General features: G+C 41.8%; 1 protein-coding gene across 2 annotated transcripts; it reads left to right on the top strand.

The window, feature by feature from the left end:
* Positions 1 to 99: 99 nt before the first annotated feature.
* DCSTAMP (dendrocyte expressed seven transmembrane protein) lies at positions 100 to 19,361 on the top strand. Of its 2 annotated transcripts, XM_056331598.1 has the most exons (4): positions 100 to 1,743; positions 7,515 to 8,574; positions 13,427 to 13,747; positions 14,454 to 19,361. In XM_056331598.1, the coding sequence occupies exons 2-4, from the start codon at positions 7,552 to 7,554 to the stop codon at positions 14,535 to 14,537; spliced, it is 1,428 nt and encodes a 475-aa protein (XP_056187573.1). In that variant the 5' UTR covers positions 100 to 1,743; positions 7,515 to 7,551; the 3' UTR covers positions 14,538 to 19,361. The 2 variants fall into 2 exon arrangements, with proteins under 2 accessions (XP_056187573.1, XP_056187574.1); XM_056331599.1 differs by lacking the exon at positions 100 to 1,743 and having other exon boundaries at positions 1,750 to 8,574.
* Positions 19,362 to 19,412: the final 51 nt, after the last annotated feature.

The raw sequence follows: 19,412 nt of genomic DNA, 5'->3' as shown, positions 1-19,412 counted from the left end.
CCAGAATTATCTTCTTTCCCTACACACAAATATGCATACAAACTGTAGTGCCTGCAGAAACCAATAGTTTATTTAAAGTAAAATTTTAAGGGCCAAAGTTAAAGCAAAATAAGATTTTTACGTATTTCCAGAAAGTTGTAGGAAGTGTGATCTTACTTGGCTACTGAATGAATCGGAGGTTGTTAAAAGTCTCTGCTGTGTCTTGTGTTCCCATATCACTGTGATAATGAAATATCTCCCAGATTTTCAACTCTTTTTATGTTTGAACACAAATTAACACTTCTCACCATTTTTTTGTTAGTACCATGAGCAATAAGCAAATGCATTTGCCACGTCCAATAAATGAACATTTCATTTCTCTGCAGGAAAACTACTGTCTTGCAAAAATGAGAGTTTATATATCTGCTTTTTCAAGTTACAAAAGCTGTAGGGTATTTTAGACACCAACATAAATCCCTAAGTTATTCTGCCGTCCTTTATGCAGACAAACTCTAGGAAGACATACTGATTTCACTCTTTCTTTAGGACCTCAAAGCTACTACAGTAATAATATTTTGTTGTGGATTTTTTTTAGTACTGGGGTAGAATGTTTTACTTTTGATAAGTGTGTAATATTCACTTATCTAGAGCAAATGTAGAGTATGAACATGGCACAAGTACATGGTACTGTGGCAGTAGAGATCAGAGGCAAGTTTAAATGGATTTGACATCTCAGTCTTGACTGATTAAGAATAAACTAATTTAGACTGGAAGGGACTTCTGGAAGCCACCTAGTTCAATTCCCTGCTCAAAGCAGGTCCAGCTAGATCATGCTGCTCTGTTGTACTGGGATCTCATCACTGGACACAGCACTCTACATGTGGCCTTACCAGTGCTGAGATGAGGGGAAGAATCACTTCACTGGCTTGTGGGCAAGACTCTGGTGATCAGCTCAGGGTGCCATTGGCCGCCCTTGCTGCAAGGGCACATTGCTGGCTTATTTTCAACTTGTTTTCCACAAAGAGATCCAGATCGTTTTTAGCAAATCTGCTTCCCAACCAGTCAGCTCCAGCCTGTACTGGTGCCTGGGGCTGTTCCTCCCCAGGGGCAGGACTTGGCATTTTTCTGATTTTTTTTTTTCATGACATTCTTGTCAATCCATTTCTCCAGCCTGTCAAAATCCCTCTGAATAGCAACTTTACCCTTCTGAACATCAATTATCTCTATTAACCAAGGACTTGTATATAATTTGAGTGCCTTTGCTGGATATTCAAGGTGGGTACCATTCTAAGGGCTATATTCTGAGATTGTCTACAGAAATACTAACACAAAACTCAGTAGGAACTTGTAAAAATAATTAGAAAGTCAAAGGTATATGGGCACTGAATTGCTGCTAGTTTCAATGGGAAGCACCAAAATAGCTTAGATGTTCTAGACCTAAGATATTATTCAACATAAAATTAATACTTTGAAATCTGGGCCCAGAACTCATTTGCTGATATCTATTACTCTGCCAGAAAAAAGGTGGGAAGTGGCACTTGCAAATTATATACTATTTTGGTCTTGTGCATAAGTTACTTCCTCATAAATCTTTGTCAAACCCGGAATAATTTCAAAATTGTAGTGTGCCTGACTCACTGAGGGAGGGCAGGGGAAATGAATTACTCATGTGAAATTTTTTATTGTTGCCCATCTTGGTTCCTCACCAAAATCAAGAGACACAGAGCACTGTGAAGATCCTTCATGCGCTTTACAGAAGGGCCTGTAAGTAATGCTTTAGGGTTAATACCATGGAAATATGGATACTAATTATGAACTGAGTTAGGTGTTTTAAGGTGAAAGGACTTGCTTTAAGTTACTTGTTGCCACCTTACTGATTGGAGGGTCTATTCCTAAAGGTCGTGAAACAATTTATTCCTAAGCTTTCCCAAAACTATTTATACTGATCTTACATGTAGAAAGGACTATGTAACCTCTCATGTTCCCTTCCATCCCTCATACTGGAATCTTCTCTGTCTTGTGGAGCTGTTTTTGTCAATAAGGAAACTACCATCTGGGTTTCCCAAACTCTGCCTCCATTCCTGCCTGCGCTTTAAGGGAAAGATAAGTGTGTGTGTCTCCTGCATCAGAGCTTCCAGATGTAACGCAGCCTATAGCAGTATATGTGATAAAATTTGTTTTCTTGTTCCTTGTGCCTTCCATAGCTATTTTCTACAGCTGCCCATGACACATTTTCTGTGTCCCTCTCTGAGTGCCCAGCTCAGTCAAATCCCTGTGCTTGCAATGGAGAAACATAGGGAGAAGCTCATCTCGTGTAGCTTTGGATAGCTCTGCCTAAGTAATATGAATTCTTTTCATAGTCAAGATAGAGAAAGAGCTCTGTTAAGGTGTGACCCATCTTATGCGAGGGCAGACTTCTAAAACAGGTCTGAGGTATGGCGTTGGGTAACTGCCTTTTTCTCCTCATTGATGTAAAGACAGGTAGCTCAGATGTGGACATTACAGAATTACAGAATAAAAGAATGGTTTCAGTTGGAAGGGACCTTTAAAGATCATCTAGTCCAACCATCAGAACTGTAGACATCTGATATTAGATGACATTTAACCAATTTGTGGCATCCTAAAGACCTGATTATGTCTTGCTGTATTCAGAATTTCCTGAGACCTGTACTTTAAATACATGAAAAAAAAAGATATCTCGATCACTTTTAATTTTGTTTGGTTTTGCATGTGTATAAATTGTTGGTTTATTTGCATTGCAGTGTTATTTATTTCGAGTTCCTATGTGCACATATTTGGTTAGATATTTTAGTCCTTGCCTGTGTTTATTGTGTTTAGTACCATTTACTCTCCTTCTCCCTGCAGCAAAAAGCAAATAATCTGAACACAAGAAATGACAGGGGTACCAATGATGCCCTGGGGATAGTTACAGTAACGTTGCCGGATTTTTGATTGGGCTTTTACTTCTTTGCTGGATGCCCTGCATTGACCAAAGGAAATAACATGGGGCTCCCTCCTGTATTTTTGCCTTTTACTAAACCATAGTTCAGCACTGTATTTTTTGATGGTATCCAAAAAAGGGAAGTCATTCTCTTACATTTCAGCGTAACTGATCCAGGCTAGGAGAGAATGCTGCTGAAACTGCCAAAAAAGGAAATATTTGGTTTTATGTTCTTATTGTGTGCTTTCTCTTCCTTAATTCCTGTATAAATCCAAACAGGATTTATGAGGCAAAGATCAGTGTATAGCTGAAGCTTTAGTATCAGTGGGATACAAGTTTCCCATTTAACCTAATGCCTTTCTTATTGTGACTTTATTTTTACGTATGAGGATCCTGTGCGCTGTGCAGGGCGAAGGGCCTGCCGAACTGCCGTGCTCCTCCTGAGACCAGCTGGAACGGTGCTGTGCAGGGGAAAGTCACATCAGAATTTGTGTGAGGGCGCAAAGCCTGGGTGGTACTAGACAGTTCTAACTCAATGGGACTTGTAGTCCCCAGACTTTGTCTGAGTTAGGTCTGTGTCAAAATAGAAAGTAGACTTAAAGATCTGGCTCTGTTCATCATGTTACGCCAAATCATCTACAACTCTATTAAAAAAGCTAATTTTTCAGTAATCCACATTTTTTATCTCACTATATATTTTCTGGCAACATCTGCTTCTTCCATTATATTAAGAACCGGCAAAGAGTTTGCACAGGTGGCTAATCCATATCAATATCCAATGTAGGCCTGCTGATCAACTCTAATCAAGCAGTAACCTGGGTAGAGAAGGTTTCAGAAATAGTGCCTGCAAGTATAAGGAGTTTCAACCTATTGCAGTTGGACTAGATGATCGTTGTAGGTCCATTCCAACTGAACTATTCCACTCTATTCTGTTCTAGTCTAGTCTAGTTTAGTCTAAGTCTAGTCTAAATTGGCAAGCCGTCATCAGTTATGGGGTGAGCAAGGGACTAGGATGGGACCAAACTGGTAGTGAAGATGGCCATATCTTCTTGGACAATGCATACAGAGGAATTTCCATAGCAGGCAGGGAAGAAATCATGCATGGTGTGAACAGGTACTGCATAAAAATGACATAGCTCTAGCCCAGGTGTCATGGCTGAGCTGGAAAGACATTTTCTAAGGATGCTTGAAGCTATGTCATTACCCTCTACTTACTTAAAAAATGAGGCAAATATCTGAAATATCACAAGCAGGATCTTAAAAACTCTTTAAAAGTTTCCTCTTTTTATTTTAAAATGAAAACAGAAAAATATCTTTTAATTATATTGCATTCATTTCAGTACATTGCAAGCCTTAAGAAGTATGGCCCAAACTTCTTGCTGGAGAGGCTTCTTTTGAGAATTTGTTGTTATAATTACTCCTGCTAGCATGCCATATGGTAGATGAATATCACACTCCAGATCTGAGTATTTCCCAGAGAGGGAAACTAAGGCATAGAGAGGTTCTCCTTGGACCCTACAGAAATATCAAGTTCAAAGGCAGAGCTAAAGCACAAGAGTTCACAGCTCCCCTTTGTGGCATACATCAGGAGAGACTATGGTGGAAAGAAATTGGCACTGAAGAGCAAGAAAGAGCAAGAAACTGCTTTCCAAGAATATTTTTTTCCTGATGCTACATAAATAATCGTAGCAGCCCCCACATTAGGTCATGTTACAGGACAGAAGAAAAAATGCTTTGCTTCAGACTGCAATGGAAATGAAAGTTTTGTTCTTGTCAGACTCCTGTTAGAATTTGTTAGAACCTAACAGCTTCAGGAGAGCTATAGTGATTTATGTTTTCAAGAGGAATCATTCCAGAATGCTCTCAAGGTTTACTATTTCTTTAAGCACTGAATTAGCCTCTTTAGTCAAGCCAAGGATTTATTTCTACCTCTGAGCAGAGTGTTATTTTCCCTTCCCAAGCATTCACAGCTGTTTAAGTGCCTGCTGATACAAGAACTTTCATCCTCCACGTTTATTTTTTTTTTAGGTTTAGCATGCTTTGTGTGCTGAATATCTATGTTTGTTGCTGATATCTTATGGGGGAAAACCGAGGTGTCAGACAAGCCACAGAGATGCACGCTGTGAGTCTGACTGACCCTGGCAGTGGCTGAGCTCAGAGATGGGCTCTGCGGGGAATGGGAATGCTGCCTTCTCAGTCCTCAGTGGTCATGCAGAGACACCTGAGCATCTGTGCCACAGGCTCCAAAATTCAGTGGCTCCTTGTGATGCCTTTCCTGCCTTAAAACTCTGGGTTCATGCAGGTTAGGGGCAAAACAGCCATGTATGTGCCGAGTACTGCAGTGATCTTATGCAAAGGTTTGAATCTGCCCAGCAAAGGAGACTTTTTGATTATTTTCAAGTTCTGTCTATATTGTGAAAGTCTCCAGCCTCCTGGTCCAGAAGTATGGCTTTTGTTAATTCTAAGGCTTCGTTCTTGACTCTCTCTAATTCTTAGGTGCAGTCATGCCAAACTCCCAGTCACGTATTGCAGCCATTTACCAAATGTTTATAAACATTAACAGGACCGCACCATACCCATACACACAAACACACAAAACCATGCAGAAACTGTGCTTGATAACAGCTGTGAAATCAGCACTGCAAAATGCAACTCAAAAGGTGTTATTTTCTCACATGGCTGTTTTTGCATAATTTTACATAAATGCTAGCTTTTTTGCATTTGATTTTTTATGGCTTCTTAAATCAAGAAGAGAACTCCAGATCTATTCACTGTACGGGGCAATTTTTCTTACATCTACAAAGAAGATGCAGCAGCACATACTGTTTAAGGATCCAATCTAGGAAGTTCAGGATTCATTGGCAGGGTTTGCTGGCTGTTAGATCTGGTTCTGCTTGACTCCAGAATTATGAACAACTCATTTGTATTTAAGTTTCCTAAAAATACCTCATTAATTTCTTGTTCCGTAGGAAGAGGGCAAAGCAGACTGCCCACCTAAGCAGAGGACAGCTATGCTCATGGCAAAGCTGGAGTCTGGTGGCTTGCGTGCTACCTCTCCTCCCCATTTTGCTTGCACTTTCCCAAACGCATGGAAACTTCTACATACTTTGGCGACATTAATTAACTAATTTCACTCCTGTGAAGAAGCCGCTAATTGCCATTACACTCTGTTTACAGCTGACTTCACTGAGGCCCTGGAGGGAAGCAATTTTCCCAGCCTTCCCAAGCAGAGTGGTGTGCCAGGGACTGAGCCCACCCTGACAGCTATTGCCCACCATTAATGCCTGCTGAAGCAGTTGAGCATTGAAAACCCTGAGCATCTTCCAGGATAGTCCTCAGCACTAGAAAAGATCAGACCCAAGTGAAGCCAAGGAAAAGCAGCACACTGAGCACAGCAGTCCAAGAAGGTCCCAGCTGGGATCTGATGTCTGCTCCAATCACCCTCAGCTCCTGTTGCATCCAAAGCCAATAATGGCATAACTAATAATTAATTACAATGAGAGGAAGGGGAAAATGGAGCAGTGAATGTTAGCAGAATTCATAAAGTTAAATGCCAGTAAAATACAGTATGTGTACAAAATAATAGTTTAGTTCCTGACTACCTGCTGTGTTCAAGCTAAACAAAAGACAAAGTAATATCTTCAGGATTTTTTGTGCAAACAGCTCTTCCCTATTTAAGATAAAATTGCAACAGTTTATTTTATTTAATTAGTATCTTATTTGTTCTAGTACATTAAAAGGCTAATATGCATATAAATTGCTCTTACATCTTTGGACAAATTGCATTATAGATATTATATTGCAAAGGAAGGAGGAAAGATGTGAGCACTGAACTCTCTCCCATAAAACTGAATTGAATTTCTCAGAAATACTCTAATTTACAGTATGGGCATGCTGGTAGGCAGAGGAGATAGTGACAAGTACAAGCAATGAGGGTTAAAGGTGTATACGGACCAATTTGTAGCTGTGCTATCCCAGGAGATATCCAAAGAAGGAATGATGCCTCTGAGACACACTTTCTTCCCACTGTGCTGACCTACCTCCAGCTGAAAAAAGAGTTTCATTCCTCATCCCTGGGCAACACACACATCCTGCTCTAACCCTTCCTCCCTCCCTGGCTGCTGCTCTGGCTGTTCCCTGCAGGTTGAGCTGTATTCCCCTGCATTGAGGTACTGATGGGAAATTTCCATGCTCCTCTCTTTTCCTTTCCTGGTGCCCCTGTAAAGCAAAGCTAACATCTGTGGGGAAGCACTGGGTGTTACACTAGGCTTGCATCCCTCATACATATACACACACATTTAGGTACATATGAACCACTGTGTCTGTATGGCAAATAAGAAATCGAGTGTACAAAGAGTAAAAGGACAAAAATACTTCGAAAAGATACAGAATACCTTTTGGAGTCATCTCTTCCGTGTTTAAATATGTGATACTGGGGATGAAGATTAGGGTTTCACGTGGGGTGGTTCAGCCCCCCTGTGAGTCAGACCTGCATTTTTTGCAACATGAAGTATTGACCAGCCAGTTAAAAGCTCATCATTGTCATTAGTGTGGCCCTGTAACTAACAGTATTTTTGTTTTCCTTTCCTTTTAGTTTGAGCCATCACAGTGTCAGTGACAACCAGAAGAGAATGCAAACATTTGTCTCAATAGCCCAGAATGCATGGGGAATTTTTATATCCAAAAGGAAGCCTGGGTGGAATTATCAGGCGCAGCTTTTTGCAGTTTGCTCTGCAGTTGGCTTCCTCTCCAGCTTTCTTTTATTCCTTGGCATGCACTTCTCCCTGGAACACCCTTTGGGTCCCTTACTGATTTCTGGATTCATTTGGATCTTGCTTTCTATCATGCTTTTCTGTTTCAAGCACTTGCGCTGCTTTAGTGTCCTCTTCCTTCTTTCTTGTGGACTGAAAAATGGCAGAAATGCTCTTCTTACTGCTGGAACAGGTGTTGTGGTGGCTGGCAACATCCAAAACATTTTTCATAACCTAAAGGTTCTGGCAGACAGTATAACCTGTCATTTAGAGTATGAGCAATTTGCTTTGATAGAATATTATGTTGAGGCAGTAAAATGGATTTATGAGGTGGCCAAGCTTCACACTGAACTACTTAAAAGTATAGTGTCGCTAAGGCATGAATTCACACCATCTTATTCAATTTCAGATGATGCATTAAAACAAGAGCTAAATGACACAAAGCAAGAAATCCAGAAAGTTACTAACCAGATAACTTTTATGCTGACTATACTTCCCTATATAGGCCAGAAAGTATTGCCTATAGTGGGGATTTTTCTAGCTTCTTTTGGAACTGGTCTCTTTATCAAAAAATTTGTGGGTTCTCACAGTGCCAGATTTAAGAATACTTATATCACAAAACAGTTCATTGCATTTGATGAACACCAAAAGCAACAGCAAAGACCCTGTCTTCTGCCACTTAACAAAAAAGAAAGAAAAGATTATGTGACAATTCCATCTTTCTGCCTCACAAGGAAGGACAGAAAAAAAATGCAGGTTTTTTTTCTCCCTATAATTATTCATTTTTGCATCTGGCTTCTTTTTGCTGCAGTAGATTATTTGTTTTATTGGTTAATTATTTCTGTGAATAAACATCTCCAAGAAGTACCAGATCTAGAGATTCGACTCAACCTCTTTCAGCAAGTAAGTACTTATCAGTACTGTATATTTCTTAGTTTAGTGTTGAAAAATTTCCCTTCATCTTCAGCTGCTGCAGGAGCAGACATAGAGCCAATGAGCCATCAGTTCTTTTGTGGCATTATCATTCATTTGTTTAAAAAAGGCCTGTTGCCTTTACAGATACGTATGGTTGGAATCAGACAGTTCTCTGCACTTTCCAAAGTGTCATCATATTTCTAGAGAATGGTAACTATAGGAAGAAGAAGGGATTTGCATTCCTCCACTTATATATGTGGAGAAGACTAGAGCTTAAAATTGAGAACTCACAATGCTGACATTTGTGAAGCACACTTTTATAGTCAAATGCTACTGTGACACTGACATAAAAGATGCCTACCTTTCTTTAGCTGAGCAGCCTGAGGAGCTCATCATTTAAAAAAGCATGGCTGCATGCACATGAAATAATAACATGTTACCGAAATCTCAAGGTTCTTCCAGCAAAAGCAGCAGTGGCATAAAGAACCATAGAGTAATTAGGTTGGAAGGGACATCCAGAGGCCATCTAGACCAGTTGCATGTTCAAAACAGGGCCAGCTTCAGAGGCCGATCAGGGTCTCATCTGTGAGTGTTGCTAAAGTTGGAGATTTCACCACTGGAGTGTGTGACCCATGTAATGCTGTGCAGGCACAGGAAAGCTGCACAGTTTGATAGCTTACAAGATCAGGATTAAAACATTTCCCAAAAGCATATAACCCTTTGTTACTTTCAGGATAAGAAGATTTCAGAGGGATGCTTGATTGTTAGTACAACGTGTTATACATGCTCTTTCTTCTGTCAGTTTTTTCTTACTCAGCATTTTCTATTACTTCTTCTTAGAGCTCGCAATAATGAGAATTCATTCCCATTTCTCCCCATCTCCAAAAAATTCATCTAGCCAAAAGCAGTTCCACAGAGTAAGATTATTAAGGTGAGCAATGTAATAAGTGTGTTACTTGAAATTACAAGCAAACAGAACATACAACCTTTGGGAGAGGGACTCTCATTCTCACTTTTCCGTATGTGACATTTTGAACCTCTGAACTGGCTTCTTCAGCCAGGCCTCATTTTCTATGACACACTGCTAAATAATGCAGGTTCAGCTGATGATATTTTATATTGTATATCATAATATCAACGTCTTCCATGGGATAAAAATTAAATTATTGACCAGTTTTGTCTTAACAAATAGTAGAAAAATTCAGTATGCGTACGGCAGACATAAGCCAAAGGTTCCCAGGTTGTATCAGTGGAAAACCACTTTTCCTAGAGGATGGAGGCTGCCAACTTCTAATTGTTACTTGAGCTTTCCTTTGAGAAGGTAGGTGCAAAAGCTATTGGATTCACTGTAACTGTGCAATCAGCACGTATAAAGTAATCCAGACCCATCCTGGAGAAGTCAGAGCAAAAGCAGAGAGGCTTTCACCATCTGGTCAGTCACATGTGAGGTATGTGGAGGAGATATTGTTAAGCATGCTAAGGGGCTTTACACCTCTTATGGTGCTGCACAGCAGCTGTGATCTAGCATCACCAAACCAGCGTGTGAAATGATCCTGGTCCCTTGGGATATGGTCCTTGAGAGATAAAGGGCCCAGGAAAGCTGGTTGATATTACAAAAATCACCTACTCCAAGCTCAAGAATTATCCTTCACAACTAAATCAAGCAAAGGCTGCAGGAGGACAGCACAGATGAGCAAGGAGCTCCTGACAAAACTCAAACATTAAAAAAGAAGCATGGAGGAGGTGGAAGCAGCAAAAAGGGGCCCAGGAGCAACAGGGACACCGTCTGATTGTACAGGGATGGGGACAGGAAAGCCAAAGCCCACCTGGAGCTGAATCAGGTGAGGCAGGCGAAGGGCAGCACAAAGGGCTTCTACAAGGTCTATCAGCAGCAAAAGAAAGACCCGGGGAAATGTGAGTCCACTGCTGAGTGCAGTGGGGGTGCTGGTGACAAAGGACACGGAAAAGCCCAAAGCAGTCAAGGTCACCTTCATCTCTGCCTTTACAAGGAAGGCTGGCCTTTGGGAATCCCAAGGCTCTGAGACCAGAGGGCAAGTCTGGAGTCTTGGTGGAGGAGGATCAGGTCAGGAAACACTTAAAGAAAGGAAGTCCGTGGGACCTGATGGGAGGCACCCACAGGTGCGGAGGGGGCTGACTGATGCCACTGTGAGGCTACTCTTGACCGTCTTTGAAAGGTCATGGCATGTGGGAGAGGTTCCTGAGGCCTGCGAAGAAGCAAATGTTTCTTCCATCTTCAAGAGGGGCAGGGAAGAGGATCCAGGGAACCAGAGTTTGGTGAGCCTCACCTTTGTCCCTGGGAAGGTGATGGAGAATATAATCATGAAAGCCATCTCCACACATGTGAAGGGCAAGATAGCTATTAGGAGTATTCAGCATAGATTTATAAAGGCTAAATCATGCTTGACCAACCTGACAGCTTTCTATAATATGCTCACTGGATTGTTGGACAAAGGGAGAGCAGTTGGTGTTGATAGTGCATATATTAAAGCTTCCAATGCTGTTTTCCACAACATCATCATTGACAAAATGATGAAGCATAGGCTAGGTAAATGGGGAGTGACATGAACTGAAAACTGACTGAGCCGCCGGACCAAAAAGGTTCTGACTAGTGGCACAAAGTCACTTCTGATTCCCCCCAGGAGTAGACACTGGAACCTATATTGTTGAAGCTCTTTATTAATGACCTGAACAGAGGAACAGATTGTAGCTGCTCAAGCTTGCAGACAATATAAAACTAGGATGAGTGGCTGAAACACCAGTGGATTGTGCTGCCATTCAGAGGGACTTGAAAAGGCTTGATTGGGCCAAGAGGAACCTCACAATGTTCAGCAAAGGAAAATGCCATGTCTTTCAGTCCTTGGAGAGAAATAACCCCATGCACTATATGTGTTGGGGACCAACCAGCTGGGAGTTGGCTTTGCAGAAAAAGGCCCTGAGAATTCTGACGGACACCAAGTTGACCAAAAGCGTGCAGTGTGCCCTTATGGCAAAAGAGAGCTATCCTGGGCTCCATTAGGCAGAGTGTTGCCAGCAGGCTGAGGGAGGCGATCCTTCCCTTCTGCTCAGCACTGGTGAGGCCCAGTACAAGACAAGCATGTACTGGAGTGAGTTAAGGGTCAAGAAGATGACAAAAGGACTGGAGCATTTGTCATACAAGGAGAGGCTGAGAGAGCTGGAGCTGGAGAAGCGATGGTTCAGGAGGATCTCATCAGTGTATATAAATACTTGATTGGCTGTGGGTGTAAGAAAGAGGAGCCAGACTCTTCTCAGTGATGCCTAATGCAGGGACAAGAGGCAATGGGCCCTAATTAAAGGATATTCCATTAAAACATTAGAATTTTTTTTTACTCTTCAGGCGGTCAAACACTAGGACAGGTTTCTGAGATTGGTTGTGCAGTCTCCATCCATGGAGATACTAAAACCCCAACGGAACACAACCCTAAGCAACCTGGTGTAGCCTCAGCTATTCTCTGTGTACTGCTCTGTGTGGGTTTACCTGTGTTTCTGCCCTTCATACCTTGAGGACAGCCCCTTATCATGGCTTGCCTTGGGTGTGACGCAAGTCAGGGCAAAGAATGAGCTTAGACCCACCACCTGTGGACAGAGAGCCTCAGCTTGACCCTGTCTGGCTGATTCATGGGTCCTGTATTATGAATTTTCTCTTTTTATGTGCCGTGTTCACTCCTGAGGAAAGCTGGTTGACTCTCTCAAAACATAACATTACTCCATCATCAGATTGTTTCTAGTTTCCTAAGGAAGGCTAGTCACATTAAAACGTAAAATTAATCTCAACAGATTTGTCATAACAAGCCTCAGGGCTGCTGATCTCAGGGAGTCTAGAAAGCTGGCTGCAGGAGCAGGACAGATTCAGTGACTTCTTGAGATGTTTATTCTTGTATGAACAGTGATGTTCTTCATGCACTTTTACTCTTGTTTCATACTGAGTTCCTAATGCAGTTTTTCCTTGCTTACACATTGGTTCACCTTAGGGATAAAATGTACTGAGATAGATTGGAACAGGATAATGTCAAGGAAAAGCTAACAGGCTGAAAATGGGCATCATGCTTTGGGTACCCAGTTCTTCCCAATGACCATCTAACAGAAGTGCCTGGCCTTTGCAGGGTGGTTAAAGAGCCACAAGGAAGAGCTACATAACCCCCTGACAGTCAGAAAAGAGGGCTGGGTCATTCAGTGTCCCTACAGCATTCCTTCACAGAGCAGAAAGTTGCCTGCAAGTATGAAATACTGGTCCCAGCAGCATGTCTAACCTAGTCCTTCTCATTCAGCATTTCAGTCCGCAAGCAGTGCAGATACCAGCTCATCTAAGCAAGGACACCTATTAGAGAAGGAGAGGTGGCTTTATTTGTGTTACAACCTCATGGTCAGAGCATCTGCCTAGGTGGGTGTGGAAGCACTGCTGATCATGTACTGAGCCACAACCAAAGGGGCGGACACACTATTTCACTCTGAAGGAAGGACCCGCCAACAGAGGATCTGAGCAGGTTCAAGGGAGTGGGAATATATTAAACCGTTATAGCCAGCTTAGCTGAATACTTGTCTGTCAGTCAGAGCCACTGAGAAGGTAAGTTCTAAATAGTTCAAACTGTGGGATGGTCTTCCCAGAGAAATGGTGAAAATGTAGCCTGAAACATTTATAAACAGCCAATGACCATATTGTTATGAGCATAGCATATATAGGCACTGGATGGACTAGCTGATTTATGGTCCTTTGTAAATTTGAATGTCCAATGGGAGAAATATTAAGAAAGGAGGGAATCAGTACTATAATAACTCTTTTTTCCCCCTTTTTTTTGTGCAGAGGAATGAGAACAGCCTTTTCCCTGGTATGAGAAAGCTTATTGCAAAGACAGATCCTTTCAAGATCTCTTTGTTTAAGCATGACTGTGTCCCTCGGCCAGAGCTTAACCTGGCCACGACATGGATCCAGGTTGGAGTCATCATCTTCTTCTTAATAATTTTTGGATTATTCTCTGGCCTCTTGACCCAACTTAAAATACTCGTGTCAACTTCATTTTATCCTGACATTGAGATGAAACGTATACATTATTTGCATGCAAAGTTACTCAAGAAGAGAGCAAACCTACAAGAGAAAACTGGGAAGAACATGTCTGCTAGTACGGTAAGCCATCAGCTCTAGGGGAAAAAAAGTCTCCCTTTCTCAGGGTGGTAACCAGACCCAGGAAATACTTAAATACTTACTAATTTCATTTATGTGCTAATAGTGGTTCCCCAGTGCTTTCCTGCACAGGGACCAGGGACACATTGCCTGTTGGTGAGACTACATCACATAATTGTTTTGTTCTGTCCTTTAGCACACTTGCATCAGACATGACATAGGTACACCCAAATTACTATGTGCTGGCAAGAAAATACTCCTCAGACTTAGAGCTCTACAGAGAAGAAACTTTATTCTTCATGAACATATGCAAAGCACCTCCGGCACGAAGAGTATTCCTGCAATCTAGGCAGCAAGTGTTGGGTATAAGCTGCTTCTTAATGTTGAGAAAGATGTTCAGTTATTTGCCAAATGGAAGGTGATATATTTCTGTTTTAAAATACAGTGGGAGTGCAACTGGAAATACCATTAGGAAACAGAACCTTCTGTCCGCAAAATCTTGTGCCCTGTATATATATGTATATATACACTAATGGAAATAACAAATACATGTGCATATATTTATGGCAAATCCAGACAGATAGCTGCAGACACATATTGTTTGGTTTGGGCTTTTTAATAGCCTTCAATACTTACTATACAGGATGTCAGTGTCTGGTTTCTAGCTTAGTAATATTATGATCATGGCATCATATTTCTCTCTTTTCAGGTCAACTTTTGGTTTCCAATACTCAAGGCAAGAGAGGCAGTAAGGAAGAAAGAAAGGAGTGTGGCAAACGACAACATGGTGTGAAAGACACCAAGTGAATGTTTGTATAAGGCTGGGATGCTCTAGCTCTGCAGGGGCCTGTGTTTTGCACCCATCTTTGCAATGGAATTTCAATTTTAAAATGTAAAAAAAAATGGGATCAAAATTTAATCATCAGTATTTTGGAAAAGTGTGGAAAAGAAGCCATGAGAGATAATGTGCTATCCACCACAGAGATCTCAGAGTTGCACTAATACTCATTTTTCATCTTGGGGTATGCGTTGTCTGATACTGTAGAAATCCATAGAGGGTCTGTTCTTCTGTGTAAAAGCAATCAAACAGTTTGGAGCTTTTAGGACTACAGCACAAACCTCTTTGGGCTGAGGTAACAGAGGGCATAATAACATGTTGTGGTATAACCACATGACAGCAGCAGGTTTGTCTTCTTCACATTGGCCAGGCACTGAAGACAGAAGACACAGCTGAGTCTGTCCATTGGCTTCTGGGCTGGCCAAGAATCTAACTAGAGGCCTTAGATGTTTCTAGGTGTTTCTGTCTATTTCTCAGCCCTCAACTGCCCCAAAACCTTCAGCCTGGTTCTTTCCCAACCCTAGCTTCATATACTTGCTCCTGCCTCTGTAGCTGTCTTCTGCAGGGCCAGTGCTCTATATGCCCTGTCAATATTCTAGCTCATGTGAACTCTCCCTCCCACCTTACTTCTCCACTTACTTTTGCTGATTTCTCTCTCATAAATTTCTAATCCTAGTCTCCCACTCGAAATTCCTCACTTGGTCTTAGTCTCCCACTTTCACTTATCCATAGACTATATCACTAGTGCAGATTGTCCCGTGATCATGAGAGGTAATGTAGCATGTGCTGAAGTCAGAATGCTCACGAGAGCTAGAATACAGAGGAATCAGGTGCTGTGGGTGCAGACAAGCTTGTTTTGAGGTATAGGGACATATGAGCAGAGGTTGACGATGTTTTGAATCTTGCAGTCTGAGGCAGCTTGCACAAGTGGCAAAAATGGGCTCAATTACATTGCTAAAGCCACCATTGACTTCAATGAAACAAAACTAAGCCAATACTGAGTGCTTCATGTATTCAACTAACATCAGTGATGTGACCTTCATATGACTCAAGAACAAATGCTAAAAGCATAAAGACATAGGAATGGCTTGACTGGCATGGCACTGGAGATTAATGTAGAGCTAAAAATCCACCCAACAGGCAGTGTACTCTTGATTTTCAGCAACAGGCAATTTCTTTCTTTAGGATACATAACAGCAAACTCTGTTCTGTTACTCTGTAACACATGCACGGTCCCAGGACAGCCATTGATTGATGTATCTGTTATCTGGATGAATAAAGACTTACTTAAATCTTTGCATAGCAAATGTCAGAAGTTATTTTCCACTTGAAACACTGAAAAACACCAAGTCTTTTTTTTGTTGGGTCTCCCAAATAATGCCTCATTCTCCATGGACACAGGTGGTTCAGGTTGCTGATGTGCCAACAATCTGTCTCTAGAAAATGAGGTGCTAGATTAAAGCCATGCATTATCGAAGGTTGTGCTGAATAGTCTGAGTGGCCTATGTCCTCTTTTGCTAGAGTGGGACAGCCCTGGGTAGTAGCAGAATGTCATTTATACATCCCAGGTACTACTGTCAAGGACCAGCAGCAAGAAGCATTCTGGTGAAAAAGAAGTAACATGAAGGCTGCTCTAAATTCGTTTTCACAAAACAGACTAGCTGTCTGGCTACTATTGACAAGAAGATGTATTTGTTCACTCTTGTTGTCATTGCAGAGGAAAGAGAAAGAGTTAAAGGTCAGCAAGAGCTGAGCATTTTTGGCTGAGTTCTGACAAGTTCATTGCTGGTAGGAGTTGGGCGTGCTACTTTCAGCCCCAAAGGACAGGCTGGTGAGAAGCCCTGATCTACTGATTACAACACCCAAAGACTGGGACAGCTCTGATTGATAGCACTATCACAAAACTCTTATCTGCTTCACTTGGCATCAGGAGGTGAAAGTTGTTTTGGAGTTTCTTGCCTTTCCTGTTGGATGGTGTGTTGCCACCCAGCATACCTTTTCTCTCTGTTCTGCAAGCAGCAAGTAAAAAGCTTTGCAGCATGTCGGAATGGTTCAGCAAAATGACTTAGATGGGGGTCAGTGGTTGGGAGAGATACCTAAATTTGTTAGGATTTTGAGATCTGGAGTACACTCTCAGGACGATGGCATGTCTGTACTTTGTATTTACTTAAAGAAATTAAGCCTAGTGGGAATGACTGAATATAGAAAGAGAGCTATTAGTTTTTGGTAGGGTGGGTGAGACCTTGCAGGCTTTACAGAACAGTGTTATACCTGAATGCTGGGGCTCCCACCACTAAGTGGCTGGGCAGCTTACTGAGTGTTGCTTAGCTTGCCCCCTCAAATCGGCAAGAGTCATGGCAGTGATAAAAGCCAATCCTTTTGGGGAAGCTAATTGTAATTCTGTACAAAATATTCAGCTCTAGTAACATTTTACCTAGATGCTTGACCCCACTATCAGTGACAAAAGACATGGAAAAGCCCAAGGTACTTCTTTGTCTTAGTCTTTACAGGTATGACTGATCTTTAGCTATACCAGGCCTCTCTGAACAGAGGGAAAGTCTGGAAGGATCTGTGAAGCATGGCAAGGTTACAGAGCACTTAAACACACTGGACATACTTAAATCCATGGAATATGATGTGAGGCACCCATGGGTGCTGAAGGTTCTGGCTGGTGTCATTGTGAGGCAACTCTCAATTATCTTTGAAAGGCTATGGTGATCAGAGAGGTTACTGAGGACAGGGAGAACGTGAATGTCACTCCCATCTTCAAGAAGGTCAAGAAGGAGGATCTGTGAACCTATGGGTTTATCAGCCTCGCATCAATCTGTGGGAAGCTGACGAAGCAATTTCCCTTGGAAGCCATTTCCAAATATAAAGGCCAGGAACTTGAGGGGAATATAACCTAAACATAAGAAAAATATTTTTTACTGTGAGGGTGATCAAGCACTGGAACAGGATGCCCAGAGAGGTTATGGAGTCTTCATCCTCAGAGATACTCAAAACCCAGCTAGACATGGCTCTGAGCAGCTCAGAGCAACAGGGCTGGAGTAGATATCTCTACATGTGTCCACCAGGCTCAGCCACTCTGTGATTTGGTGACTTTTACACAAAGCACTGCAGAAAAAAAATTAGACACACACAGCAAAAGCTTGTGTTCATTTGTGAATGTGCTGTGTCAGCACCAGGGTGCCACCTGACAAATATTGTTGCCATTACACTCATACTGGAGTCAGGCACTTGAGCGGACTGATGCACTCTTTGCTTCTGTGACCATACACATGCACATCTGTGTGCTGAAGGTGAGTGGAATGGCAGGCAAAGGACATAAGTTTGCTCTTCCCCATCTCCCTAAATCTGGGTTACCAGGGAAAATGGCACATTCTGTGCATTTATTTTAAATTCTAAAACAAATTCACCTTTGGTACCTCAAAGACATTTAGGTTTATCTCAGCGGTAGAACAGTTCCTACCCTGATCTACCATATTAGGTCTATTCCTTCAGCTGCCTGGTGGTCCTCTTTAGTTGCATGGATGAAAAGGCAGGTCTGTCTCTACCCCAGCACTACACAGAGATACACATCTCATTCTCTGCAGACCTTACTGGGCTTCTGTTTTCTCCCATTTGTTTCTGCCCTGTGAGCTGGGGAAGTCTGGGGGTTTGTTTATGTTCAGCTGCTTCTCTCCAAGTTGTTCAGCTATTCCTTTGGCCTCTCTGTTTACCATAACCCTCAACCACATGACTACATTGTTCTTTTTTTTTTTTTAAAGTCTGCAAGTTACAATAAAAAACCAGTATTCCATCCACAATTATTTCTGTTCCTCTTCTTGCCTGCTCTTTCCTCACATTTCCTACATTCTATTTTGGCTCTTTTCCCTGTCTTTGTCATTCAGTCTTCTTTCCTGTTTTGGTATGTTTTCTTCTGCTCCAATAGATCATTATTCCCCATACATAAAAGCATGTATTTTTTTTCTTTCTGCTAAGCACAAGTGAAATACAGGTACAGTGAAATTAAGAATTTTATCTACTAATTTATTGGCTTAATGGAAATTTTTAATATCTTTCATGTTACTGGGTTTGTCTCTAACTGCCTCTCTAGGGCTTGTAAGAAATGCACTCTGCACACAGAACAAGAATCTGAGAAGTCTGGATTTGGCTTTTGATTCATTCATCCCTTTCCTTCCCCCAGCTCACAGCAGAGCTCACAGCTTCCTTTTTAAACATCCTTCACTAGTGTAGAAGCTGTTTGATTTACTGTGAAAAATCCCCCAATTGGATCAAATCTGGTTTGTAAAATTAATGAAAGTCTGACCTGATTGTCTCGTGAAGGTAATACAGAGAGACATGCTAATGCTGCTGACCCTTCTGAAGCACAATACAAATGAGGACATTTCCTTTCAACAGCCGTGTTTATGGAACTCTCCTTATCACCACCCCAAAGCCCCGAACTTGGCTTGCTTCACAGCCAAGCTACAGGGTGGGTTTTTTTGGTTGTTTTTTTTTTTTTTGGCTGTGCTAGTTTTCTTGCTGCATTCTGTGTGGGCAGCTGGGTCAGAGGATGCTGGGTTTACAACTGCTTTCACCCCAGTCCCTGCTCTGTCAATATGGCCACAATGACTCACTGTGTTTTCATCATGGTTTAAATAGCGCAGAGATGCTTGCAATTAAAGAAGAAACGAACAGGCAAAGCCTTTCCTTTAGTTCTGTTTTACACTGCAAAAGTGGAAAGTAAGGATCAAAGGATCACTCGCTGCTGATGATGAAATAAAGCCTGAAAATGAGGATGTTCTTGTCGACTTTATGGGCACAGACTTCAAAGTACGTGGACATGCT

Source organism: Falco biarmicus, chromosome 3 (assembly GCF_023638135.1).
Source record: "Falco biarmicus isolate bFalBia1 chromosome 3, bFalBia1.pri, whole genome shotgun sequence".
Lineage (NCBI taxonomy): Eukaryota > Metazoa > Chordata > Aves > Falconiformes > Falconidae > Falco > Falco biarmicus.
This window is presented reverse-complemented; position numbering and strand designations above follow the sequence as displayed.